The sequence below is a fragment of the Gorilla gorilla genome, chromosome 3, assembly GCF_029281585.2.
Source record: "Gorilla gorilla gorilla isolate KB3781 chromosome 3, NHGRI_mGorGor1-v2.1_pri, whole genome shotgun sequence".
NCBI classification, from domain to species: Eukaryota; Metazoa; Chordata; class Mammalia; order Primates; family Hominidae; genus Gorilla; species Gorilla gorilla.
This window is the reverse complement of record NC_073227.2, coordinates 9,559,431-9,586,980: the sequence shown is the minus strand read 5'-3', so window position 1 is coordinate 9,586,980 and position 27,550 is coordinate 9,559,431. Positions and strand designations below refer to the sequence as shown.

The 27,550-nt window shown below is 60.7% G+C and overlaps 2 protein-coding genes across 8 annotated transcripts; one reads left to right on the top strand and one right to left on the bottom strand.

The window, feature by feature from the left end:
• Positions 1-2,131: 2,131 nt before the first annotated feature.
• On the bottom strand, positions 2,132-19,536 carry IDUA (alpha-L-iduronidase). Of its 6 annotated transcripts, none has more exons than XM_031010172.3 (14): positions 19,299-19,536; positions 18,581-18,721; positions 5,929-6,014; positions 5,637-5,744; positions 5,083-5,178; positions 4,765-4,967; positions 4,485-4,664; positions 4,161-4,377; positions 3,699-3,911; positions 3,486-3,607; positions 3,168-3,293; positions 3,013-3,089; positions 2,526-2,626; positions 2,132-2,378 (listed from the first exon to the last, which is right to left on the bottom strand). In XM_031010172.3, the coding sequence occupies exons 1-14, from the start codon at positions 19,454-19,456 to the stop codon at positions 2,245-2,247; spliced, it is 1,962 nt and encodes a 653-aa protein (XP_030866032.1). In that variant the 5' UTR covers positions 19,457-19,536; the 3' UTR covers positions 2,132-2,244. The 6 variants fall into 6 exon arrangements, 5 of the variants coding, with proteins under 5 accessions (XP_030866032.1, XP_030866033.1, XP_063561049.1 ...); XM_031010173.3 differs by having other exon boundaries at positions 4,485-4,631; XR_010133181.1 differs by having other exon boundaries at positions 2,244-2,378; positions 3,009-3,089; positions 19,299-19,528.
• On the top strand, positions 14,338-27,550 carry SLC26A1 (solute carrier family 26 member 1). Of its 2 annotated transcripts, XM_019025218.4 has the most exons (3): positions 14,338-14,419; positions 14,786-15,388; positions 16,167-18,583. In XM_019025218.4, exons 2-3 carry the CDS (start codon positions 14,813-14,815, stop codon positions 17,694-17,696), a joined length of 2,106 nt encoding a protein of 701 aa, XP_018880763.2. In that variant the 5' UTR covers positions 14,338-14,419; positions 14,786-14,812; the 3' UTR covers positions 17,697-18,583. The 2 variants fall into 2 exon arrangements, with proteins under 2 accessions (XP_018880763.2, XP_055240259.1); XM_055384284.2 differs by lacking the exons at positions 14,338-14,419; positions 16,167-18,583 and adding an exon at positions 27,041-27,550 and having other exon boundaries at positions 14,553-15,388.

Genomic DNA, 27,550 nt, shown 5'->3' with positions numbered 1-27,550 from the left:
AGGAGGACCAGGGCAGCTTGTACTTAAGTGCTGGCCTCCCGGATGGCGTGCAGGCAAGGGTTTTTAAAGGCAGGGGTAAATTTCAAGAAAATAGAATTCACAGGCAAGATTGTAAATCAAAACACAGAGGCTATACATTGGTTTTGGCCTAAAAGGGAGGGATATCTTGAAGGGGTGAGGGGTATTCCAGGTCATAGTAGATTCAAAGATTTTCTGGGGCTGGGCATGGCAGCTCACGCCTGTAATCTCAGTACTTTGGGAGGCCGAGGTGGGTGGATCACGACGTCAGGAGTTTGAGACCAGCCTGGTCAATATAGTAGAGCCTGGCTCTACTAAAAATACAAAAATTAGCCGGGTGTGGTGGCGCGCACCTGTAATCCCAGCTGCTTGGGAGACTGAGGCATGAGAATCACTTGAACCCAGGAGGCGGAGGCTGCAGTGAGCTGAGATCGCACCACTTCAGCCTGGGCAACTGAACGAGACCCTGTCTCATCAAATTAAAAAAAAAAAAAAGGCCGGGCGGGGTGGCTCACGCCTGTAATCCCAGCACTCTGGGAGGCTGAGGCGGGCAGATCACAAGGTCAGGAGATTGAGACCATCCTGGCTAACATGGTGAAACCCCGTCTCTACTAAAAGTACAAAAAAAAATTACCAGGCCTGGTGGTGGGCGCCTGTAGTCCCAGCTACTCAGGAGGCTGAGGCAGCAGAATGGTGTGAACCTGAGAGGTGGAGCTTCCAGTGAGCCGAGATCACGCCACTGCACTCCAGCCTGGGTGACAGAGCGAGACTCCATCTCAGAGGCTGTGTGTGAGCTGACGGCCAGTGCTGGCTTCCCTGGCTCTTGGCATGGCCTCAAGCCTGACCCATTCACAGCGAAGGCCAAAGTGACCCCATGAGCAAGACCGGAGGGTGGGGACGCGTCAGTAAGCTGGTGAGGACACGTCGGTAAGCTGATGGCCGCCAGGGAAGGAGACGGCAACGGAACCTCATGGGGAAGGAGACAGATGCAGCTTTGCCATTCAGCCAAGACTGGTGCCAGCGCTGTGGGGCCTCAGAACCCCCTGCTGACCGTCACTTTGCCTCCAGAGGAGGGTCTGTCCTACCACCCTGGTGACCAGGCTCACACCAGGAATCCCAGCTGAGGGGGAAACTTGGAGTTTATGTGGCTATTTTTGCCAAAAGCCACAACACCCAGGTCGAGTGAGGGGAGGGTCCCTCGTGGGTCTCTGTCCCACCCCAGCACCTTGGAGGCCCACTTTGGTTGGGGCAGGCAGGGGACATGGGCTTTGGGAGGTGCAGTGAACCCAGCGGGCTCACCCCCCACCCCCACCAGAGCCCCTGACAGCCTCCAGGGAAACCTGTGGGGTCCCTGTGCCCTGCCCTCTGGCTGAGTGCAGCCAAGGGTGGCCCTGGGAGGATGCTGGAGCGAGGGAAGAGACTGCGGCCTTGGTTCCTGGGGTCCTGCACACAGCACCCACAGGCTGGCCACACCCCTGGGCAGAAGGTCCCTGCTCCTTGCCAGGACGCCCAGCCCTGCCTGGACTGCTGAGTGCCCTGGGGGCTCCCCCATGGCTTCCTGGCACCCTGCCTCCATCTCTGTAAACGGTCATCAAGTTGTCCTCATCTGGCCCTGCCATGTCTCAAATCCGGAACCAAGACAATCCGTGGTGGGGAGACGCAGACCATGGTGGACACTACTGTTTCCTTCTGCTGGCCACCTCCTGGGTCGCACAGGTGTGACCCCATCCCACCCTCCACCTTGCTGGGGTACGGGAGTCTTCCCTCATGCAGCCTCAGCTCCCCGCTCTGCAGAACAAGTAAGAAAGCAAGGGACTGGCACGCCGCCTCACCAGGGGTGATCCCGGAAACCCCTGGGTGGGCAGGGCCGAGCTGGCTCGCCAGCCTGACCCAGGGGCTCAACACACTTCCAGTCCAGGCTTGGGGGTGGTCTGAGTGGGAGCGAGGGGGACAGAGGCCTCGCTCCAGCTGGGTCCTCATCAGCCACCGGGGTTTACCCTTGGAGGCTGCCCTGGAATGTGCCCAGGGCCAAGCCACAGAGCCTCAGCCCGAGACTGACCCGTGCAAAGCCGCTTTAAAGGGGGCGTTGGTACCAAGATATAAAAGAAAATAATAAAATATAAAAATATATTGCAAAGGGGGTGATGGGAGGGCAGCATGGGCACAGTGCAGCCCCAGCTCCCTGACTGCCGGTGGAGGTGCAACCCACTGGGGCTCAGCACAGGCTCATGGATTGCCCGGGGATGGGGGCCCTCTTGGCACAGGGACCTCCAGGTACGGCACAGGGTCCGAGAAGGGGCCTGGTCGGGCCCAGTAGTCCAGGGCTCGAACTCGGTAGGAGCCAGAGACAGCACCTGTGTCTGGAGACAAGGGGACACGTGTGCCAACCGGAACCTGCCCCCACCCGAAAGCCCCCTGACCCCAGGCTTCTCGAGGCCCCCACCCAGTGCTGCCCTGAGGCCCAAGAATGGGGTGGCCGAGTCCAGGGCAGCGGGTGGTGGGCGCACCTGGGCTGAACACAAAGAGGTTGAAGGTCGATGGCTTTCTGCTGACCGGGGTGTACGCCTTACTGTCCTGAGAGAACTGGATCTCGTATGTCCACAGGCACCTGGGGAGGTCAGGCCAAGACCAAGACTGGGGTCAAGACAGTCCTCAAAGGTGTGAGCAGGCAGGGCAGGGCTGCGTGGACCCACAGCCTCGTTCCCTCAAGCCCCTTGGCGGCACCTCCCCAGCCCCTGGGCACTCTTCCTGCCCAGGCAGGAGAGGGCTGGAGCCCGAATGTCCATTTCATGTCCCCTAGGAGAACCCACACCCCACTGGCAGGGCCTGGCGCGTGGCCCACAGTGTGTAGGGTGAAGGGCAGGGACGCAGGGCGGCGAGGGAGGGAGCCGGTGAGCCACGGCAAGTGGCCCGAGTGACCGCATGGGTGAAGGGGTCGGGACCCAGGGACCTGCCTAGGACCAGGCAGAGGGAGGGGCGGCCCCACTCACGCACTTGGAGCCCACGTGTTCATCCGACCAGACCAGAACCAGCTGCCCTTGGGTCAGGGGCAGGGCGCGGAGCCGCGTGACCTGGGGGAGGGAGGGGCTGTGATGGCGTCGGGGAAGGGGAGTCCGGGCCGCGGCGCGGGTTAGGGGACTGCCACTTGCCTGCCCGGGCGGCTTCTCGGGGCGCGCACACACGTGCACCAGCAAAAGCGACGGCAGCCGCAGCGCGGGGCGCAGGGTCAGGCGGCCGCCGGCGGGTAAGGGGCGCGGCGCCGTGGCCACCGGGTCCTGGGCGCAGTGGCCGGTCCTCAGGGTTCTCCAGGGGGGCTGGGGACGCTCGGCCCGACCTCAGGGCGAACGCCCCCGGCCCACCGCTCCACCTCCCACCCACACCGCCTCGGAGCCCCCGCCCCGGACCCCACCCCCCTGGGACCCCGGCCCGGCCCGGCCCGGCCCCTCGCCCCTCCGCGGCCCACCTACCTCAGCCGCGCGCATGCGCCGGAACTGCTCTGCCGTGGGGAAGACGGGCCGGCCCAGGCGCCGCCACTCGCTGTCGGGGCTGCAGAGCCCGTTGTCCAGGTAGCGCGTGACGTAGACCAGGCCTGCGGGGCCTGACACTCAGGCCTCGGCTCCCCGGGCCGCCCCCTCCAGAGCCCCGGCGGGGCCAAAGACCTCCCTGGGACCCCGGCTCACCCAGGCCGGGGGGCACCCCGCGCAGCCGCAGGGTCACCGCGACGCTGCGGTTGGGGTGGGCGCGGGTGTCGTCGCTCGCGTAGATCAGCACCGCGGCGCGCCAGGCGTCGGCCGGGCCCTGGGGGCGGTGGGCGCTGGCCAGGACGCCCACCGTGTGGTTGCTGTCCAGGACCGTCCCGGCCTGCGACACTTCGGCCCAGAGCTGCTCCTCATCTGCGGGGCGGGGGGGGGGGGCCGTCGCCGCGTGGGGTCGTTGCCCAGCCGCCCCCCGACCCAGGGCCGGGCCTCCTACCACTCGCTCCCCCTCCCCTTGGTGAAGGAGTCCCCAGGCCCCGCCACGCGGAGGCCGACCCCGGGAAGCGCGCGGCTGGAGGAAGTGCGCTCCCCGCAGCGGGGCCTTCGCAGGAGCCGCTCCCCAGCCTGGAGGGCCCTGGCCGGCCCACCCCAGCGGCCCCGGCTCACCCAGCAGCGCCAGCAGCCCCATGGCGGTGAGCACCGGCTTGCGCAACAGCTGCACGTGCGGCGGGCGGGTGTTGTTGACCTGGAAGCGCGCGGTGAGCGTGCGCTGCGCGAAGGGGTGCGGGTGGTAGCTCAGGAAGGCGTTGTCGTTGCTCAGGAGCGCGTAGGGGAAGGCGGAGGTGGTGTTGGCCAGTAGCAGGTTCTGATGCTGCGCGATGACCTGCGGGTGTCCAGGGCAGCTGGGACCGGGTGGCGCGGCCACCGCTCGCCTGTCCCGTCCCGGGAGGAAGGTGGCCGGGGGGCGCGCAGGGCGTTGGGCCGGCCCACCTTCACCACCATGGCCGCGTAGGTCACGTCGGCCCTCCACGGCTGTGGCAGGGACCAGCCCACTAGCGGGTCCGCCTCGTCGTTGTAAATGGGGGTGTCCGCGAACTTGGGGAAGAGCTGCCGGATCTGCTGCGCGACGACCTTCTCCTGCTCCAGGATGGAGATGGAGCTGCGGGCACCCTGCGGGCGGGGCCGCCTCAGCACCACCAGGGTCAGCGCGGCCCGGGGCACAGCGGCTGAGGGCGCAGAACACCGGGGCGGACGGAGGGGCAGGGCGCACCTTCCTGTGAAGGGAGATGTAGTCCAGCCGCACGCTCGCCTCCCCAGTGAAGAAGTTGGTACCGTCGTGGCAGTGGCGCAGGAGGCCCCAGCTCAGCGGGGATCGCGGTGGGGTGTGGAAGGAGTCGCCGGGGCCTCCCAGCCGCAGGGCGGGGCTGGCGGCGCGCAGACCCTCCGAGCAGGCATCGTAGTAGTTCAGGAAGCCTGGGCCGGGGGAGCACTGCGTCTACACCTGCCCTGGGGATGAGCGGCTTAGCCTCTGCTCCTGCCTTCCTCTGCCCCCTTTCAGCCGGGCAGGACCCCAGGAAGCGGTGCACACCTTGCATGGTCATGGAGACGTTGTCAAAGTCGTGGTGGTCTGGCTCGTTCCACGTCTCGAAGTTCCACTTGGAAACATGCGCCAGTCCGTACCTACCTGCAGAGGAGCCTTGCTGTCCCCCCAGCACAGGTGAATCTCGCCTCAGTGACTCCCACGGAGGGAGGGTGCAAGGTGATGAAGGGCGTCTGACTCAAGATGAACCCCATCTCCATGCAGGCCAGCCTCCCACCCCACATCAGGAAGCCCTGGCTCAAGGGGGTCCAAGACCTGGGCGGCGGCCTGGGTGATAGGGGTGCAGCCTGCCCAGGAGTACCCCCCACCCCAGGGGCCCAGGGCCTTCGCCCACCCACCAAGCCTAGGAGTACCCCCCAGGCTGGGGCCCCAGGGCCTGCGCCGACCACCAACCTATCCCTTGTCACCCCCATCCCCCCACAAGGGCCTGCGCCTGCCCACCAATATATCTCCTGACCAGGCAGCAGCCTGCGTGATAGGGGTGCAACCTGCCCAGGAGTACCCCCGCCCCAGCCAGGGCCCCAGGGCCTGCGCTCGCCCACCGATGTATCTCCTGGCCAGGCTGGAGACCAAGTCCTTCCACTCAAACACCTGCTGCTTGTCCTCAAAGTCAGTGAAGTGGCCCGAGGCACTGCCCATCAGCTCAAACCCTGGAACACAGGAGGGCTGCCCCACCGCCCACCGCACACCACACCCATGCTCTGCCAGGCCTGTGCTCCGGCACCAAGGCCAGCCCTGAATGGACATCCAAGGACCCGGAGGGGCTGGGTGAGGGAGAGGGTGGGCAGGGCAAGGGAGTGCAGGCGGGCTGGGAGGGCAGAGCCCACAGCTCACCTGGGAGGAGCTGGTTCTCCCTGAGAAGGTCCAGGTACCCATCCAGGTGGGTGAAGTTGTAGCTCAGGCCCCGTCCAGTGGACCCCCTGCAGAAGGACGGTCAGCGTCAGGAAGCAGGGTGCCCACACAGCTCCATGCTCCAGGCTGGAACCGTGGCCACAACGGAGCATGTGGGAGCCTGCAAGGTGCCACACAGGACTCAGATCCCGGCTTCCCGAGGGGCCCTTCCCCTTGGAAAATAACCCTATGAAGGCCTGGTATGAACTAGAGTATCTGTACATGGAGACCCTCCCAACCCTACACCATCAAGAGATGGAAAACTAGGGGTGGGGGTTCGGAATGGCTCTGAGGCTCAGTGGCACGAGGCAGGCCGGTCGCGAGCAGCAGGGGCCAGGGGTCAGGAGCCAGGCAGGACCTGGTGGACACCTCACCCTGGTTCTCTGCACCTCCTGGAGGCCCAGGAGTGCCCCATTTCACCTCCCACACCCCCAAGAGGCAACATGGGTGCGCAGGAAAGGGAGAAGGGGGCCGCCCTGCCACTGCACTTGCGGATGGGGCTGAATTCCCACGAGGCCTGCATTCCGAGGGGACAGGCGTCGTCAAGGGGGAAGGGGGCCGCCCTGCCACTGCACTTGCGGATGGGGCTGAATTCCCACGAGGCCTGCATTCCGAGGGGACAGGCGTCGTCAAGGGGGAAGGGGGCCGCCCTGCCACTGCACTTGCGGATGGGGCTGAATTCCCACGAGGCCTGCATTCCGAGGGGACAGGCGTCGTCAAGGGGGAAGGGGGCCGCCCTGCCACTGCACTTGCGGATGGGGCTGAATTCCCACGAGGCCTGCATTCCGAGGGGACAGGCATCGTCAGGGAATGGGAATCTTTGGTGAAGGGGATACGACAGGGAGTGAGGAGCCTGATGGTCAGCGAGGGACCTCTCTGAGGAGACACCTAAGGCTACCACGCAATGGGACCAGCCAGCAGGAAGACGTCCAGGCAGCAGATGGCATCGCCAGTGCAAAGGCTCTGGAACAGGAATGCGCACATGACAATCAGGTAGCAGGGAGGCAGCTGGTGGGCCTGGGACAGAATAAGGGTGGATATCATGGGATATGAGGCTCCATGGGGCTCTGGAAGTGACTGCTTTGAGGATGGGACCCTGACCCAGAGTGAAACAAGGATCCCTTTCAGGGTTCTGAGCTGAGCAGTGCCAGGGCATTTTTCTTTTTTCTTTTTTCTTTTTGAGACAGAGTCTCACTCTGTTGCCCAGCCTGGGGTGCAGTGGCGCGATCTCGGCTCACTGCAAGCTCCCCCTCCTGGGTTCACACCATTCTCCTGCCTCAGCCTCCCGAGTAGCTGGGACTACAGGCGCCCGCCACCACGCCCGGCTAATTTTTTTGTATTTTTAGTACAGACAGAGTTTCACCATGTTAGCCAGGATGGTTTCCATTTCCTGACCTCGTGATCCGCCCACCTCGGCTTCCAGAGCATTTTTCGAGGATCCCTCTGGCAGCTCACTGGAGTCAGGGTGGGAGCTGGAAGACTGGCTGGGGGTCATGGGGGTTGCCCAGAGAGGTATGGTGCCCAGGCTGGGTGGTGGCTGTGCAGGCTGTGAGCAGAGGGACTGATGAGGTTTGAGGTGAGCTGGGGGGTGAGGTGGGGGTTCGGGGGGTCGTACAGGGCAACTGTGGATTTCAGCTTGGGCAGCTAGGCGGGTGGATGAGCTTGGAGTGAGACTGGTCTCGGTTTTGGCCATGTGGAGTTGGACATCTGAGGGTGAACTGAGTGAGGAGATTGGTGTGCAAGGGTCTGGAGTTGTGAGTGATGCTTCTGGCCTGAGGGAAAGGGAATGGGGTGAATGGAATAGCAGCCAGCCTTGAGCCTGGAGTGAGAAGCAGAGACCAGGCTGGCCAGGGTCTGAGGGCTTCCTGCGGACGCCACGCAGGTGAGCACAGCTGCCCGTGGGGCAGTGCACCTCCTGTGGCAGCTGGCTTTGTGCCGCATCTGCAGTGGTGGGGGATGGGGTTACCACCATGGACCGGGATCTGGCCCTATACAGCTCCCCGTGATCTGGCCCTGTACAGCTCCCCGGGATCTGGCCCTGTACAGCTCCCCGGGATCTGGCCCTATACAGCTCCCCGTCTGTCAGTCTCCCCATGCCACAGCACCCCCAGCTCCACAGCAAAGGTCTGGACACCTCAACGCCTCCCTTCTGGTCCTCCCATGGTGTACAAGATCAAGGCAGAGCCTTGGCAGGAGTCTACAGCCTTTGGGTGTGGGCTCCTGCTCCGCCCCGCCTCTGCTGGTCCCCACCTGCTCCTGTACCCAGGGCTGGGTGCCCAGCAGGAGCAGCAGGAGTCCCTGGGGTCCACCCCACCCGGCCCCTACCACCTCCCCTCCCCTCCATCCACAGGACACACTGGTAGCAAAGAAGTATAACTTAAGAGGCACTTGGATAAGAATTAAATGCCCAGAAGGTGCATTCCAAAGTCCCACGGAGTTGGAGTAGCGGGGCACGGTGACCTGGAGGAAAGTGAAGACCCAGCTGGGCTTCAGGTTTTCTCTGCAAAACCCCAAGGCCATAGCCCGGGAGCCCCCGACCCTAGCGGGGGGGAGCCCCAGCATCAGAGATGTCCCTGGCCTGACACCCAAGGCGCCTCTGAGTGTCATCTGGCAGGGCCAGCCTCGCAGTGAGGGGAGCCCGGGACAGGGATCCCCGCACCCAGGCCCAGGAACCCCGGGGTCAGTCCACAGGCCCGAGGGCCCACCCTCCGCCTGGCCCCCATTGAGAGGGGCCTTGAGAGACCGACGCTGAGGAGGGGACTGGGCCGGCGAGATGGAGCGCGCAGCCCACCCCCAGGGCCGGAGACGCAGACAAGCCACCGCCCAGCCCGGGAACGGAAGCCGCGGGGGCGCGTCAGCCCTTGTAGACCCTGCGCGGGGTGTCGCTAGGGCAGCGGCGGCCGCACAACGGGCTCATTCACCGCGCGGCCGCGGCTGGGCGGCCGCCCGGGTCCCCACGTCCCCGCCCCTGGGCCCGAGCGCGTGCGCCGCTAAGACCGCGCGGCTGCCGGGCCTGGTGAGTGCGCGGGGCGGCGCCGCGCGTGCATGGGGGTTCGCAGGCGGTGGGGGGAGACCGCGCGGGGTGGGGAGCAGGGCCGCGCTCTCCTGAGGGTGGAGGTGGGAGTGCGGGGCAGGGGCGGAGGCCAGGCCCGCTGGGCTGGGGGTGCGGGGCGGGTACAGACCCGCCTCTTGGGAGAACCTGCATCTGTGGCCGGGACGAAGGGGACACAGGTGCTAGAGGGTGCGGGCCGGGGCCTCCTCTTCTCCAGACCTCGGAGCTCGCCCACCCGCGGGAGCGTCTCTGGGAATAAACTCGGGTCCGGTCTCAAAGCCCTGTCGGCCAGGCTTCTTCCCACGGGTGGGAGGCAAGGATGCAAGGTCTCCTTTCCCAGTAAATGGACTCCAATGTAAAACGGCTGATTTAAAGACAAAACTAAGGAAGTAAGCGCGTGACACAAGACTGGCCAGGGGTTCAGGTGGGAGGGGGTTCAAGAGGGAGGGGGGTTCAGGCAGGTCCCAGTTGCTGGGGCCCCCACGCCCCCTGTCCTGCGTGGGCCAAGCGGGGAAGGAAGGAGGTGTTGGCAGCCCTGCACGCGCACAGGCTCAGGGTAGAATGGGCTACCCACTCTCTCTGGCCAGCAAGGCCCCTGGACCCCCTGGGCACTCAGCTTTTGGGCCTGGCCACAGGACAGCACCAGCCACTGCCTCAATGCTCAGAGAAACTGAGGCAGAGACACGTGGGAGGGGGCAGGTCAGGCCCCAGGGATCCTACAGTGATGACCTCACCTGCTTTAGACACCCAGCCTAGGTGGGGACTAAAAGGGTATAAGGCCCAATGCCTGCAGAAGACCTGAGGCCAGGCCCCTGCAGTGCGGCTGAGGCTGTTCCTGAACTATGCTCACCTGCCTAAAACCTCACCACGGGTCCCCATAAGCCAGCCTCTGGAAACCTCCACCACCTTTCCTGAGGGGGGAAGGGCCACCTCCCACTCCAGGTTTTTCTGTGGCCCCAGGTGGCACTGCCCACCCCACCCTGCATGCAGGCGTCTGCACCAGGTGCCCCACCCCTGCTGTAGCACCCAGGTCCTCCCTGCCTCCTTTAGGGAGACCTTGAGGGAACAACCCCAGCCCCCTGGGTCTCCCCAGTTCTCCAACAACCCTGCTGGTGGCTGCACCCAGAGGGGCCCTTATCTGTCCCAGGGAGGGACCTGAGGCCCTGCGTGACTGCCTTACCCCACCCACTGGCCAACTGCTTCTTACAGCACAGCTCCCAACTGCTGAGCAAACAGCTGCTTCCCAGGGACCACTGGGGCCCAGGTTGGGCTGGGGTGGAAGCAAGGGCTCAGACTCTGGAGGACAGGGCAGGGGCTTCAAGGAGAAATCAGACTTGGAGAGGGCATCCCAGGTGGAGGCTATGGGGGTACGAGACCCTGGAGCCTGTTCAGCTCTGCCCGAATCTCACACTCAGGGGTATGAGACCCCAGAGCGTTCAGCCCTGCCCGCATCTCACACTCGGGGGTACGAGACCCTGGAGCATTCAGCCCTGTCCACATCTCACACTTAGGATATCTCCTACTCTCTGGCCACCCCAACTACATTCCACTCCCATTTCACCTCCAAATGGGGGCACTGCAGCCCAGTCTTCCCTGGGCTTACCCAGGGCTGTGGGGAACTAGCAGCGCTTGGCAGACGGCTTCCACGAGGAGGTACCTTTGGTGGGGTGAGTGTCCAGGGTCTCCTCCCTCCGGGGCTGTGCCCCATCAATGTCAGTGTCCTCGTCTTGGGGGAATGGAGCCCCGGCACATCAGCTGGTTCTGCGAGACCCTCGGCTTCAATCCCACGTGGACAGGAGAAGTAGAGCCTGTGGCTTCTGTTCCCAGGACAGAGTCAGGCTGCCCAAGGTGCCAGGGCCGGGTTGGCCTTCCAGCCCCACCTGAGGGACCCACGGCAGCCTCCTGGCCTCCCTTGGGATGGGAGAGCACTGAGGGCCGCAGCCCCTCGTTACACTCACCCTCCGGCCACAGGTGCCCCGTGCAGGCTCCCACCCAGTACTCACTGTCAAAGTCGGGGGGACTTGAGGCTCCTGAGGAATTTTTTTTTTTTTTTTTTTTTTTGAGACAGAACTGGCCGGGCACGGTGGCTCATGCCTGTAATCCCAGCACTTTGGGAGGCCGAGGCGGGTGGATCACAAGGTCAGGAGTTCAAGACTAGCCTGACCAACATAGTGAAACCCCGTCTCTACTAAAAATACAAAAATTAGCCGGGTGTGGTGGCACACGCCTGTAGTCCCAACTACTCAGGCGGCTGAGGCAGGAGAATCGCTTGAACCCGGGAGGCAGAGGCTGCAGTGAGCCGAGATTGTGCCACTGCACTCCAGCCTGGGCAACAGAGCGAGACTCCATCTCAAAAAAAAAAAAAAAAAAAAAAAGACTTGCAGGCTGGAGTGAAGCGCTACAATCATACCTCACTGCAGCCTGGACCTCCAGGGCTCAAGCAATCCTCCTACCTTAGCTTCCCAAAGTGCTGGGCCAATGACAGCGTTTGTTTTTGAGACAGGCTCTTGCTCTGTGGCCTAGGATAGGGTGCAGTGGCGCAATCATACCTCATGGCAGCCTCAAACTCCTGGGCTCAAGCCATGCTCCCGCCTGAGCCGCTTGAGTAGCTGGGATACAGGCACACACCACCACACCCAGCTAACTTTTTAATTTTTTGTAAAGGTTGGGGGGCGGGGGGCAGCCGGGTGCAGTGGCTCGAGCCTGTAATCCCAGCACTTTGGGAGGCCGAGGTGGGTGGATCACGAGGTCAGGAGATCGAGACCATCCTGGCTAACACGGTGAAACCCCGTCTCTACTAAAAATACAAAAAATCAGCCGGGCATGGTGGCAGGTGCCTGTAGTCCCAGCTACTCGGGAGGCTGAGGCAGGAGAATCACTTGAACCCGGGAGACAGAGCTTGCAGTGAGCCGAGATCATGCCACTGTACTCCAGCCTGGGCAACAGAGCGAAACTCTGTCTCAAAAAAAAAAAAATTAGGGGAGCGCGGTGGCGGGCGCCTGTAGTCCCAGCTACTCAGGAGGCTGAGGCAGGAGAATCACTTGAACCCAGGAGGCGGAGCTTCCAGTGAGCCGAGATCACACCACTGCATTCCAGCCTGGGTGACAGAGCAAGACTCCGCCTCAAAAAAAAAAAAAAAAAGGTGGGGGGCGTCTCACTATGTTGACCAGGCTGGTCTTGAACTGCTGGCCTTCAGCGATCCTCCTGTCTAGGCCTCCCAAAGTGTTGGAATTACAGGAGTGAACCATCGTGCCTGGCTAATAATTCCTTTTAAAAAGCAGCTTACCCTTATTTTCACGTGTGGGCCTGATTTAGTTCACTTAAAAAAATCATTTATCTTCACCCCACCCCTATGAGGCAGGCACTGCTGGTCCCGGTCTGTGGTAGAGGGGAGGGCGGAGGAGCCGTGAGGGTGACCAGGCGCTGTGGGTCGGTGCTGGGTCCAGTCAGACCAGGACTCCTGGCCAGTCATGGCACCTTGACCCCGGCAGCCCTCGCCCTGGGCGGTGAGCACCACACACGGGGCTTACGCGAGCACACACGCATATGCACGCACCGGCAGCCTTGGGCTGAGCCGGCTGTCAGCCTCTGCCCTGCTCCAGCTTGGACCAGGCTGGCTCCTTGCAGGACCAGGAGGGTGTCCAGCGACTGGACACGGAGACCAAGCCTCCCTCAGCCCCGCCTGGGTTTGAAGGCTGCTGCACCCGACCCCAGACCCCAGAGCTGAAGGTTTGCCTGTGCTTAGCCCCTGAGGCCCCGCCTCCCGCTGGTCCCTAAGCCCTCCCGGCAGGGCCGCAGAGCCACAGCTGCAGCTGCTCCTGGGAGGCTGGGAGCTCCTCAGAGGCCCACACAGCTCTAACTACTACAAGCCCCTGATTACAGTTCAACTCCCGGATCAGCCGATCAGGTAACATGGCTGGAGAAACCCGTGACTCAGCAATCTGTAGGTAAATAATTGAACTACAGAGTCCAGGGCACAGACCACTGCCCGCAGGTTGGCGCCAGAGCCACCACCCCCACTCTCCCCGCTGCTCGCGGGAGGCAGAGGGCCCTGCGGTCCTCGGTGGTCTTGCCAGCCCCTCGCCATCCCAGGGCCCTCCGCGCCTGTGAGGACTCTCTCAGGTAAGAACCATCCTGGGCCCAGATCTCAGCTGCAGCAGAGGGGGGCGTGGGAGCCGAGGCCAGAAATGCCCTGGACTCGTGGTTTCTTAGGGGCACCCTCAGGCTCAAGGCAGGTGGCCCTACTGTCCCCATTCCACACACCTGGACCCCAGGGGCTTGGGGTGGGCTTCAGGGCATCCAGGGACCCAGTGTGGTGGGGTCTTCCAGGGAAGGGGACACAACTCTTGCAATGTTGCCTGAGGGCCAGGACCCCCGCTCTGTGCCCCAGGGGTGCTGTGCCCAGCCTGCATGTGTCAACCTACCAGGCTGGGCTCATTGCCCCAAGGGTGCTGTGCCCAGCCTGCATGTGTCAACCTACCAGGCTGGGCTCACTGCCCCAACACACCCGCCAGGAGACTGGAGCTCCCACACCCTGGGCCAGCGTGCAAACAGCAGGCTCAGCCCAGGCTCCAGGGTGTCCTGGGCACCTGGTGTCCTGGGAGCGAAGTCTTTGCCTAACGTCGCTGAGAAGAATGTTTAAAGTGAAAGTACATTGGAGTCTGCAAACAGGACAGACCCAAGGCCTCACGTGGGACCAGTCAGGCCTCTAAGCACCGCCTCCCTAATGCCACGGTGTTTTCCGAGATCAAGGGAAAGGTCAGGTGCCCTTCCGGCTCTGCCGGCCCAGGGTGGCTGTGTGCAGCGGGCTGGGCCCTCTCGGTGCTGCCTCGGGACAGTGTGTCATGGCCGTTCCACAGTGAGCTGGTGCAGCCTGGGAAAAAGGGCGCCTCACGTCCCAGAACTGTCTGGGCAGGGGAGACAGACGCCAGTCACCCTCCTCCCCTCCCAGCTGGCCCTGATGGGGCCCCCGTCCAGGCATATTCTCAGAATTCTGTCCCAAGTCCAGGCGGATGGGCTAGGCTAGTGTCTGAGTGCTGCTCCCCCAGCAGACTTGGGGTCCCAGTACCCACAAAGCTTGGCAGGGACATAGGAGGCCTCTTCCTGAGACTTCCGCCAGCCCCAGGACCTACAGGGCAGGTGACAGAGGGGTGGGTGGAGGTGTCTCCAGGAGAGCAGGCGATGGTTTGGATGGGGGAGGGAGGGCTCTGGTGTGGGCATGGGGTGGACAGCAGGACCGTTCGCCAACCTGGGGAGCCAGGGAGGTGGACACGGAGCAGCTGGACTCAGGCTTGCCTGCACCTGTGTCCAGTGACTGTGACATTCTGACGCGAGGCACGTGTGCGTGGTGGCAGCCCAGCCTGTTCCTGCCCCGTTGGGGAGGTGAGCTTCAGGAGACTACAGGGTGGTTTTCAGCCAGGAACCGCAGAGCCAATAGGCCGGAGCTGAGCCTGGACAGGGTCCCGCCACGCCGCCCCTCAGCACTGCTGGCCTCAGCACACCCCGTGGCATGGGCTTGGTGTCGTCATCCCATCTCACCCCACGATGGATTCTGGATCCAGCAGGGCCCAGCGTCCATCCATACTGGGCAGGGGGCTGGGGCCTGCGCTGCCGGGAGAAGGCCCAGCACCAATCCCCGGCCCTGGGTGGGCGAGGGGTCCGCCCCAAGGGGCCCGTTGCTGCCCGGGACCTTGTCGTTTGGCCCTGGATCCGGGGGCTCCTGTGACCATGCCCTCTTCTCGGCCGCAGGTCAGCCACGGGACCTGACGCAGCAGGATGGACGAGTCCCCTGAGCCTCTGCAGCAGGGCAGAGGGCCGGTGCTGGTCCGACGGCAGCACCCAGCACCCCGGGGTCTGCGTGAGATGCTGAAGGCCAGGCTGTGGCACAGCTGCTCGTGCAGTGTGCTGTGCGCCCGGGCGCTGGTGCAGGACCTGCTCCCCGCCACGCGCTGGCTGCGTCAGTACCGCCCGCGGGAGTACCTGGCAGGCGACGTCATGTCTGGGCTGGTCATCGGCATCATCCTGGTGCCGCAGGCCATCGCCTACTCATTGCTGGCCGGGCTGCAGCCCATCTACAGCCTCTATACGTCCTTCTTCGCCAACCTCATCTACTTCCTCATGGGCACCTCACGGCACGTCTCCGTGGGCATCTTCAGCCTGCTTTGCCTCATGGTGGGGCAGGTGGTGGACCGGGAGCTCCAGCTGGCCGGCTTTGACCCCTCCCAGGACGGCCTGCAGCCCGGAGCCAACAGCAGCAGCCTCAACAGCTCAGCTGCCATGCTGGACTGCGGGCGTGACTGCTACGCCATCCGCATCGCCACCGCCCTCACGCTGATGACCGGGCTTTACCAGGTGAGGAGCCCTGCTTGGGCACAGGGAGGGGCCCAGGGCACCCCCCATTAGGTTTTGGCCATCCACGAGGGCAAGGCTGGGGGCAGGCACAGGGTTGGCAGAGGAGGTGCTGGCCCAAGACAGCAAGGCTTGGGCAGAGCTGGGGCGTGCCGGGGCATCCCAGGGCGAGGCACCGACGCAGAGAGGCTGTGGATGCAGGAGGGGAGGGGCACGGGGAGCCAGTCCGGTGGGCCACGGCCTTGGTGGGGACCAGCAGGCCAGGTGTGGCTGTGGCTCAGTGGTGCCGGACCGAGGCCATGTGGCCTCCCAGGCCTTCTGTCCTAGGTGGAGTGGGGGATGGCCTCCCCACCCCCGAAGGTCTCCTGCCTTGTCCCGTCCACCTTGGCCTGTCCACCTTGGCCCCCGTTGGCTCCACACCTGCATGGGGGGCAGTGGGCACCATGTGTAGGAAGCAGGAGGAAGGGGTTGCCTTCTGATACCAGAGGTCTTAATTATGAAATAAAACGGGCTGTTGCACGTGACAAGGGTTAGACGTGTCTATGGCCAGCTGTGTGCACGTGTGACGCTCACGTGGATGTCACAGGTGTCTGCAGGCATGAGCACGCGTCGAGCCAGAACTCAGGCCCGTGTGAGGAGTCTGGTTTGGAACACACGGGGCTGCAACACAGAATTGTCAGGTCCTGTGCCGTGACCGCCACCCCTCGGGCCATGCCAGGTGCTGGTGCGGGCACGTGGCTCCCACCAGGCGCCTGCTGGCTTGACCGCACTCCGTCCACAGGTCCTCATGGGCGTCCTCCGGCTGGGCTTCGTGTCTGCCTACCTCTCACAGCCACTGCTCGACGGCTTTGCCATGGGGGCCTCCGTGACCATCCTGACTTCGCAGCTCAAACACCTGCTGGGCGTGCGGATCCCGCGGCACCAGGGGCCCGGCATGGTGGTCCTCACATGGCTGAACCTGCTGCGCGGCGCCGGGCAGGCCAACGTGTGCGACGTGGTCACCAGCACGGTGTGCCTGGCGGTGCTGCTAGCCGCGAAGGAGCTCTCAGACCGCTACCGACACCGCCTGAGGGTGCCGCTGCCCACGGAGCTGCTGGTCATCGTGGTGGCCACACTCGTGTCGCACTTCGGGCAGCTCCACAAGCGCTTCGGCTCGAGCGTGGCTGGTGACATCCCCACGGGTTTCATGCCCCCTCAGGTCCCAGAGCCCAGGCTGATGCAGCGTGTGGCCTTGGATGCCGTGGCCCTGGCCCTCGTGGGTGCCGCCTTCTCCATCTCGCTGGCGGAGATGTTCGCCCGCAGTCACGGCTACTCTGTGCGTGCCAACCAGGAGCTGCTGGCCGTGGGCTGCTGCAACGTGCTACCTGCCTTCCTCCACTGCTTCGCCACCAGCGCCGCCCTGGCCAAGAGCCTGGTGAAGACAGCCACTGGCTGCCGGACACAGCTGTCCAGCGTGGTCAGCGCCACCGTGGTGCTGCTGGTGCTGCTGGCGCTGGCACCGCTGTTCCACGACCTACAGCGAAGCGTGCTGGCGTGCGTCATCGTGGTCAGCCTGCGGGGGGCCCTGCGCAAGGTGTGGGACCTCCCGCGGCTGTGGCGGATGAGCCCGGCCGACGCGCTGGTCTGGGCAGGCACCGCGGCCACCTGTATGCTGGTCAGCACGGAGGCCGGGCTGCTGGCTGGCGTCATCCTCTCGCTGCTCAGCCTGGCCGGCCGCACCCAACGCCCACACACCGCCCTGCTGGCCCGCATTGGAGACTCGGCCTTCTACGAGGATGCCACAGAGTTCGAGGGCCTCGTCCCTGAGCCCGGCGTGCGGGTGTTCCGCTTTGGGGGGCCACTGTACTATGCCAACAAGGACTTCTTCCTGCGGTCACTCTACAGCCTCACGGGGCTGGACGCAGGGTGCGTGGCTGCCAGGAGGAAGGAGGGGGGCTCAGAGAGGGGGGTCGGTGAGGGAGGCCCTGCCCAGGGCGAGGACCTGGGCCCAGTTAGCACCAGGGCTGCGCTGGTGCCCGCGGCGGCCGGCTTCCACACAGTGGTCATCGACTGCGCCCCACTGCTGTTCCTAGACGCAGCTGGTGTGAGCACGCTGCAGGACCTGCGCCGAGACTATGGGGCCCTGGGCATCAGCCTGCTGCTAGCCTGCTGCAGCCCGCCTGTGAGAGACATTCTGAGCAGAGGAGGCTTCCTCGGGGAGGGCCCCGGGGACACAGCTGAGGAGGAGCAGCTGTTCCTCAGTGTGCACGATGCCGTGCAGACGGCACGAGCCCGCCACAGGGAGCTGGAGGCCACTGATGCCCATCTGTAGCAGGGCCAGGCCTGCCCAGCAGCCTCTGCTCCCTCCTGGGGACCCACAGCAGACGTCTGCAAGCCACTGCTGAGACCCTTCCCAGGGAGGAGCCACCCAAGAGCTGCACTCTTGTGCCACAGCTGCCCTGGGGAAACCGGGGAACCCCAACTGGGAAAGGAGGCCCTCTGATCACACGCAGGACCCAAACACTCAGAAATCAAGAACCTCTGCCTCCGAGACAGGCTGGCCCACAGTGCTGGCTGGGCCCCAATGCACAGTCCCTCAGCTCAGAAGGGATGGGCCTGGCCTGACGCTCAGGGTTGACATCTTATTTGAACAAGGGTCCCCCACCATCATGCAGCCTCCAAGGTGCCAAGAGGACTCCCTATGCCCAGGCCTGCCCGGTGCCCACCCTGCTGGTAGGAGCCAGCGGCTCTGGCCAAGTGCACGAGGGTCTCTGTGTTTCCAGAAGGCCCCACACACCCAAGTGCCCCTCACACCTCGTGCCTCCCCCTCACAGGGTGGCCACCTGCACCAGCGTCAGGGCCCAGGGTGCTGTGACCGATGAGACCTCAGCTCAGCCCTCAGGTGCAGTGGCCCTACCCAGCCTGGCCAGCAGACACACACAGGGATGCTCACAGGTGCACCAGGAGCCAGGTGCGGCGCAGCCAACCCTGAGCCTGCAGGGAGACCTGCAGGAAGCCCACCGTGCCCCATGCAGGGGCTCCCTCCAGCACACAGCCCTCACCGCAGCACAGCCAGCAAGGACACGCTCTCCCCAACAGGGTGCTTCGGCGGGAAGTGGGGGAACAAGGGGTCTTCCGAGCAGCCCCCAGCCCTGCCCCTCCCATCTGTGCCTCTGTAAGGGGCTCTGGGACGCCCAGGCCCTGCCCGCCGCCCACCTGGTGGTGACAAGCTCCAGCAGCCAGTGGGTCCGGACCTGCTTGATGCCGCGGTGAGGGACGGCGCCCACATAGGCGAGGTTGAGCTGCTGGTCCCAGCTGAGGACGTACTGGTCAGCCTGGCTGTGTGGCAGCGGGGGGCTGGGGACAACAAACGGGCGGCTCAGTCCTGAGCCTCAGCATGGCTGGCAGCGCGGCTGACACACATGTTCAAGCCCAGGACTGCTCCGGCGCGGGATCCAGGCGCTGCGCGTGCGTTCAGTGACTAATAAAATGACCCTTAGGGCCAGGAATGTGGGGAGGTCCCATCTTCATGGGGAACGGCAGCAGCAGTAAGACGAGGGGCCAACGCCAGCCCTGGCCCTGGCCCTGCCAGGAAGGCGGGTACCTCAGCTCTAGGTGGAAGGAATGGGACAGGCAGGCCAGGTCTCGCTGCAGGGCCGTCCACTCCCAGGGGAGACTCCTGGTTTACCTCAAAGAGCAGGATCCCGGGCATCGGCCTGGGCTGCAGGGGGCGGCCCAGGCTCACGCCCCGGCGCCCACTCAGGTGGAGGACCCACCCACAAACACGGCGGGGGGCGGGCCCGGGAGAGCCAGGGCCCCAGAGGAGGGGGCTCCGGTCTCTGAAGCTCTCACAGTGCGCAGTCAGGGGGCGCCCGAGCTTTCCCCGTGCGGCCAGGGGGTCCCGGAGGCCGCGGGCGGGGCGCGGAGCGCTCACCAGAAGCCTGTGCTCCTCCAGAAGCGCCGCAGGGGCCACAGCGCGCGGGCCGCGTCCACCTGCACCAGGTGCGGGGCCTCGGCCGGGGCCACCGGGGGCGCGGCCAGGAGCGAGGCCAGGAGCGCCAGCAGCGCGGCGCGGAGGCGCAGGGGACGCATGGCCACGCGTGCTCGGGGACTGCGGGGCTTCGGGCTGCACTGCCGGTTCCGCCTCCGGGTCGGAGTCTGGGCGCGCACCCATGTGACCGCCGCCGCGGGGCGGGGCCTTGGTGAGGGGAGCGATGGCCGGGTGGGAGGGGTTGGGTGGCCTCGGGGAGCCTCGGGGAGCCGGGAGCACGGCAAGGCTTGGAGCCCCGCTTCCTTGCAGGCCTCAGGGGCTGCTCTGAGGACCGATGACTCGGAAAGCGCTCAGAAGAACGCTTCGCCCGTTGGTGCTATGTGAGTTGAGCCATTACTGTCTTGTTTTTCTCTGTTTTTGTGTGTTTTTGAGACAGAGTCTTGCTTTGTCGCCCAGGCTGAGGTGCAGTGGCGCGATCTCAGCTCACTGCAACCTCCATCTCCGGGGCTCCAGCGATTTTCTCACCCCAGCCTCCTGAGTAAAGCGTGCGCTTTAGCAGGAAGGAGAATTACCCCAGAAGAGCACACTGGGCCCTCCTTACACTTGGCTTCAGATCCATAGATTCAACCAAGCAGACTGAAAATATTGTTTTAAAGCCAAAGCAATACAAAATAATACATATTTTAAAACAATACAGTATAACAGCTATTTACAGAGCATTTACATTGTTTTAGGGACTATAAGTAATCTTGATTTAAAGTACACAGTAGGATGTGCGTAGGGAATGTGCAAATACTGCGCCATTTTATATCAAGTACTTGAGCACCTGCAAATTTTGGTATCTGTTAGGGTCCTGGAACCAATACCCCAAGGATACCATGGGACAACTGTAGTACATGTGTAGTCCATGTATGCATGTGTGAATCCAAGCAAACATTGTATAAAAATAATAATGGAAAGAACAGGCTGGGTGCGGTGGCTCACACCTGCAATCCCAGCACTTTGGAATTGCAGGCCAACATGGGAGGATCACTTGAGGCCTGGAGTTTGAAATCGGCCTGGGCAACGTACCAAGACCCCATCTGTACAAAAAAAAAAATTTAGCCAGATGCGATGGTATATGCCTGTGAGGCCCAGCTACCCACGAAATTGAGGTGGGAGATTGCTTGAGCTTAGGAGTTCAAGGCCGAGACGAGCCATGATCACACCACTACGTTCCAGCCTGGTTGACAAAATGAGACCCCATCTCTAAAAAAAGAAAAGAAAAAAAGAACAGTCTACTAACAAAATGAAAATACTGGACAATAATCCTTTCTAAGTTGGGAGAAGGATAATTAGAGTTACAGTGTTCTGGGTCTTTTTATTTTGGGGAGAGGGGTTAAAATATTGCTTAACATTAGGTCTTCTTATGTTGAAATTGCATTAAAAGTGATTAGCCGTTTAAAAGTGAAATAGTGTGTATATATTCCAAATTAGCAAGGAGGAAAAACATAATGCAAAAAAATTCAATAAGAAACTAAAAGGTAAGAAAGGGAGGGAAAGGCGAGAAAAACCATGCAAGTACAGAACTGTCTCCAGGAACAGCGGGGTAAGACCCTCAGTCCAACGACCCCAGAGAAAACAACTAAAATGGTGGATAAATCGCTTTAAAAACAATTCCTCAAAGCGTCAGAGAACTGAAAAAAACAGTAAGAAACCACCAGTCCCACACCGTGGTGCAGGACACAGCAATGGAAACTGAATTGTTTCAGACCAGCCGCCTCCTGAGAGCAACCATCAGAACTGGAGAGCGCTGCACGGAACCGTCCAGGAACCGTCCAGGGCACTGGGAGCTCTGAGGAGCCTCTGAGGCCACGGGGCTCTGCAGGGCCAAGCCGGGAGGGGGCGGGGCCGGCTTTGGGGCGGCGACTCCACACCCCTGCAGCGTAACCCAGCCACACAAGACATGGCGACACGCTGCTGCGTTGGTTCCTCACACTGTGGCCACAGGACAAAAGTCGAGGCTCAGGCGGGGGGCCTGGTAAAGACTTTGGGCTTTTCTTGGGACCCCAAAGTTCTATCCCCTAAAAGCAAAGGTGAACCAGCAACAGAATTGTCTTTGCAGGGACTGAAGCCAGCCTTAAATCACCTCAAGCCCTGAGAGAATTAAGGTGAGCCGCTCACCAGGACACCTGTGGACAGAAAAGTACACCTTCCCTGGAGGAAGGTAAAACAAAACAAAAACAGACAGAAGTCCTCACTGCACGGTGCTGGAATGGATCTGGGTCAGGAAAAATTATTACAAAGTGCGTGATGGGGACATTCACAATTTGGAATATGCCTTGTATGTTGTGCAACAAAATTCTACCAATGATAAACTCCAGAATTTTTTTTTGTTTTTGTTTTTTGTTTTTTTAAACGAAGTCTCACTCTGTTGTCCAGGCTGGAGTGCAGTGGTGCGATCTCAGCTCATTGCAACCTCTGCCTCAGCCTCCTGAGTAGCTGGGATTACAGGCATGAGCCACCACACTCAGCCAATTTTTGTATTTTCAGTAGAGACAGCGTTTTACCATCTTGGCCAGGCTGGTCTCGACCTCCTGACCTCAAATGATCCACCTGCCTCGGCCTCTCAAAGCGCTGGGATTATAGACATGAGCCACCGCGCTGGGTCAAACTCCAGAATTATTAAATGACTCAATGATTGCATCACGGTTGTGAATGGAGATTTTTTGTTCATTTGTGATCCATGCTGAAGTGTTTAGAGGTGAAGAATCAATAGATTTGTAACCAAAGTTGCTCTGGAAATTAAAGCAAAAACGATAAATTTAGATTACATACAGAGAGTGAGATAAAAGCAAAGGTAGCAAAATATTAACAATTGGTGAACCTGGGTGAAAACTATGTACTGTTATTGCAACTTTTCTGTGAGTTTGAAATTTTTCAAAATGAAAACATTGAAAAAAATATTAAAACCTCATGAAACTTAGTAAAAATTTATTGAATGATACACTTGAACTTGCTTCATTTTATTGTATGTAAATCATATCTCAGTAAAGCTGATAACGAATTGGTTTAACAGCACATTAAATCCAACTAGGCTGAGCAAGGTGGCTCATGCCTGTAACCCAGCACTTCGGGAGGCTGAGGCGGGCAGATCACCTGAGGTCAGGAGTTCGAGACCAGCCTGGCCAACATGGTGAAACCCTGTGTCTACCAAAAATACAAAAATTAGCCGTGCGTGGTGGCATGCGTCTGTAATCCCAGCTACTCAGGAGGCTGAGGCAGGAGAATTGCTTTAACCTGGGAGGCAGAGGCTGCAGTGAACCAAGATCGCGTCACTGCACTCCAGCCTGGGCAAGAGTGAGACCCTGTTTCAAAAAGAAAAGACAAAATTAAATGGTGTTCTTCAAGTAGAAGGAATGATGTCCCAAATCCCAGCTCAGAGGTGCAGAGGAAGCAGTGAAGAGTGCGGGGGGAAGGGAAAACCTCCTCTGCCTCTCTGAAGTTTCACTTAAAGGGTACACAGATTTCTTGGATTGTAGTTTTATGTGACACAGGAGCTTTCAGAGCAAAGACCTAAAGGCGCAGGGGAAACCACATTTTTATACTCAGGTTCTGTGAATCTGGAAATAGGATTGGACGAAAGGTTAAGACCTGACAGGCTAACAGACTCCCGGGGGAGCCCAGCGAGGCCCGTCTGCTTCGGTTCCTGGAGGCCTCTCTCTGCAGCTCTCCTTCCTGCTGGGTGGGGGCACAACGCCCCGGAATAGGGGTCTGACCACATACAGTCAAACAAGGCAGGCCAGAGAATTCCTTTATGGCCAGTTTTTACACAGAAAGACAGAGAAAAGTTATTAGAGTCATACTTTTAGGTTTATGGCTGGCTTTGGGGAAAAGGGGCTCAGGTTTCTACAACCTGCCTGGGACAATGAGGGGCCAGAGACAGGAGGCAGGAGAAGGCCTGGCTTCCAAGGCCTTCACTCCGGGTGTCATTTTCTGAGCCCCAACAAAAGCAACAGAAACGGTATATTGTGTATAAACCTAATGAATCGTAACCACATAAAACAATCATGTTACAGGGTTTCACGTATTTCTGGGGAATTAGGATTTACAGCAAGAGTGGCACAGGTGCTGTGTGGGAAAAGTGAAGTGAGAGGGGAGGAAAGCCTCCCGAAGATGCCCTCCGTCCTGTCCAGGCCCGCGCCTGTCGCCTCACGTGGCGAGCGCCTGCAGGCGTGGTTCCGTGAAGCACCCAAGATGTAGAGATGATTCTAGTTACCTGAGCGGGCCCTGAGTGTAATCCCAGTGTTCCTATACAGGGGAGACGGAGGGGGGTTTGACACAGAGGAGGCTGTAACGGCCTCAGGAGAGATTGAAAGATTGTTCTAAAATGTGTCCCCAGGGTTTGTTTCAGTGAGGTGTGGGGAGACACACGGACCCGGCCACGACAGGCCAGGAGGAAGGCCTTGCTGTGTGTAGAGACGTGTGCGATTCTGATTTAGATTTTGGGGCTCTGTGAGGCAAGAGATTCACACAGGTCTCTACCCTGCAGGGGACACCTTTTGGGCAATGGCCCAGTGGCTTATAATAAACGTGGGGAAGAAGCCACCGGTCGGGGGAGGCCCTCAGGGCTGAGACCACGCCTGGCACGTTGCTTCCAGGTCCGCCTTTCACTGTGGGCATCCGGGCAGGGGTGGAGCAGCAGCCGTCCACCGGGCTCCCCAGCAGTGTGGCCAGCAGCACTGTACCCTCACGCAGGCACCCATTTCTCTTTGCTCAGAAGGTCCCACAGGGCTTGCCAGGCAGCCCAGGGGTTTACGGGAGGTGACCTCCTCCCACACTTGGCATCCGGCAAGCCACCGAGGACAGGGGAAGCCGCCCCCTCCCACAGATGGAAGACAGCAAGGGGCAGCTTTGCCTCCATCCTGCCTAGAGAGGCCTCTCTGAGGCTAAGCTGAGCTTGTGGGGTGCTTGTCCTGTGACCCAGTGCATACAGGCAGCTGGGGACGGGGCCAGAGGCTCAGGGTCTGTGACAGCCTCTGTCCCAGGAGAGCCTGGGGTCAGCCAGTCACTTGTGGTTTTAAGAGTGGACGGCACTGGGCCAGGCGCGCTGGCTCACGCCTGTAATCCCAACACTTTGGGAGGCCGAGACGGGCGGATCACGAGGTCAGGAGATAGAGACCATCCTGGCTAACACAGTGAAAACTCGTCTCTACTAAAAATACAAAAAATTAGCCGGGTGTGGTGGTGGGTGCCTGTAGTCCCAGCTACTTGGGAGGCTGAGGCAGGAGAATGGCGTGAACCCGGGAAGTGCACCGAGCTTGCAGCAAGCTGAGATCACGCCACTGCACTCCAGCCTGGGCAACAGAGTGAGACTCCGTCTCAAAAAGAAAAAAAAGAGTGGACGACACAAGGCCAGGTTCTTGCTGGTTCTTGCATCAGAAGCCGCTGGGCAGCTTACGGCTGTCAGGAGTGGCTGAGAGATGCCAGCCGGCTAAGAAGAGGCTGCCAATGCCTCTACAGTGGAGTCTCTGAGAGCACGAACGAGTGCCTGCAGATTTTAATTCATTTTGTTTTTAGACAGGGTCTTGCTCTGTCCCCTAGGCTGGAGTGCAGTGGTGCGATCACGGCTCACTACAGCCTCGACCTCCCAGGCTCAAGCAGGCCTCCCACCTCAGTCTCCTGAGTACCTGGGACTGCAGGCAGCACACGCCTGGCTAATTATTTATTGATTGATTGATTGTAGATAGGGTCCCTCTCTGTTGTCCAGGCTGAGGGTCCCTCCGTGTTGCCTGGGCTGGTTTAGAACTCTTGTGCTCAAGTGATCCTCCCACCTCAGCCTCCCAAAGTGCTGGGATTACAGGCGTGAGCCACCACGCCTGGCTGGTTTTTATTTGGACGTAAAATTTGGAAACGAGGAATATGTTGCCACCAGAACCCAAAAAGAACGAAAAGATACTGGACTGCGTGTCAGTAGGAGGGTGCTCTCCATGCACGTGGGCCCGCGCCTCTGAAGAAGGCCTGGTCTGTGGAGGTCCCGGCGCAGCCTGGAAAAGGTGGGCTGTGTCCTTGGAGGTGGTGGTGAACTGCGGCTTCCAGGTGGCTGAAACGGGCCCTGAGTGGAGCAGAGGCCGTGTCTGCGTGACGTGACGCACGCTGGCCAGTTGCTGACTGGGGAGTCGCTGGTTGAGACCCTGCTGGGCCTCAGGGTGTGGGGCCTCAGGGGTGACGGCAGCCTCGAGATTGTGAAAACCCACCGTGAGGCACCCGTTATTTTTTCCTGGTAAAAGAACAGGCAAAATTAGGCCTTTGTTTTCTCTGCTTGTATCTAGGCAGTTACTGTTTTTTCCTTTCTCCCCACCCCCATCCCTTCTTTCTGTTTAGGCTTTCATCTGCCCTAAACCCTGGTTTTCAGTTTCTGTCTCTGGCTGATAAGAGGGAAGGAGGGGAGGGAAGCTGCCCCCCAGGATGGCCCATCTGCTGTGTAATCCTTCCTTCTTTCTTTTTTTTCTTAAACAAAATCTTGGTTTTCGTCTTAAAAATCTGGCTTATATCTCAAGGTGCGTAGAATTTTTTCCTCTTTACTTCCTGTCCATCCTGGCTGTATTAACTGCATTTTTTTTTTTTTTTTTTTTTGAGATGGAGTTTCGCTCTTGTTGCCCGGGCTGGAGTGCAGTGGCGCAATCCTGGCTCACTGCAGCCTCCACCTCCCGGGTTCAAGCGATTCTCCTGCCTCAGCCTCCCAAGTAGCTGGGACTACAGGTGCCCGCCACCATTCCTGGCTAATTTTTGTATTTTTAGTAGAGACAGGGTTTCACCATGTTGGCCAGGATGGTCTCGATCTCTTGACCTCAGGTGATCTGCCCACTTCAGCCTCCCAAAGTGCTGGGATTATAGGCGTGAGCCACCGCACCCGGCCTATTTTCTGTATTCTTAATACACTGGCCTTGGGGGTCTTCATCCTGGAGAGACCACCCCTCCAGAGCCCACAGGTGCCTCCTTGTCACAGTCACACCAAGCCAGTGTCCCTGCCCTCAGTCACCCCAGGGCGAGGTACTGGCCGACCAGGGGCTGCCGAGCCCAGGGCCCAGGGAAGTCGCTCCAACTCCAATCCCGTCCTGATCTCACCTGGCAGTGTCCATCCTGCCTCATTTGCCCTTCCCGCAGAGCCCCCATGAACTGGGGCTCCCCGCCACTCTGTGGCCCTGTGTGCTGTGCCCCCTTCTCTTGGGAAATGTAATGTATCTTCTTTGCAGGAAGTTGTCTCCACGTCTGCCACCTTACCGCACCTGACTAAAACTAAGCCCAGGTACAAATTGTGCGGCCTCTGGAAATCAGCTCTGGAAACTAGAAGGGGCCAGTAGCTTTGCCTTGGGAGGGAGTGTGGCGCTGCCAACAGGTGGACCTGCAGAGGGCTTGTGCCAGCCTGGTCCACGTCATGGCACTGGTACAGCAGGTCCACACAGTGGGACGGATTCACGGGAAGCTGGTAGATCCCCTTCCAAGGCAGCACACAGTTTTGTAAAAGGTGCTAAGCCAAAATTCCTTAACCACAAGGGCTCCCACCCCGTCTCCGCTTCCTCTCTTGCTGGGCTGGCACTGGAGAGGCAGTGGGCACTTTGGGGCCCGGCAGGGGGACGTTTAGCTGTGGAGACGTCGGCGGGTCAGCAGCCTCCACCATGCCCTTCCCGGCCACTTCCTTCCAGACGTCCTGGGGTAGAAACAGCTTCCAGCAACACCCATGGCAATTAACACAGAGGAGTGACTCGCAGGAACTTCTGGAAGAGGAGGAAAGATCTTGCTGATTTAACAGGAAATGCCGACATCAACGACATCAACGAGAGAATGCGGGACCCTCACACCAGCCTCACGAGAAGCCGGTGGATACGGCTCATTCCAGAGGGAGGCTTGGATCAGCACCTGGGGAAAAAAGGCAGCACCTCAACCTGGCTAGCCTGCAGAGGAGAGAAGCCTGAGCAAGTGTCCTCCAAATTTCACAACAGGCTTTACCATGTGGATGATGTAACCAGTCATCAGTACATTTCTGTAAAGCAAAGCACACTTTTAAAAAACCAGCCATGCCAGTGGGCCTGAGGATTACCTTTCGTCTTTCTCTTTTCTCTGTGGAAAATGATATTGCAAAATTGTAAAAAGAGACAATGAAAAAGTGGATGAAAGGGTGTCCTAGCAAGCCGTTATGAATAAAAAATCTCGGT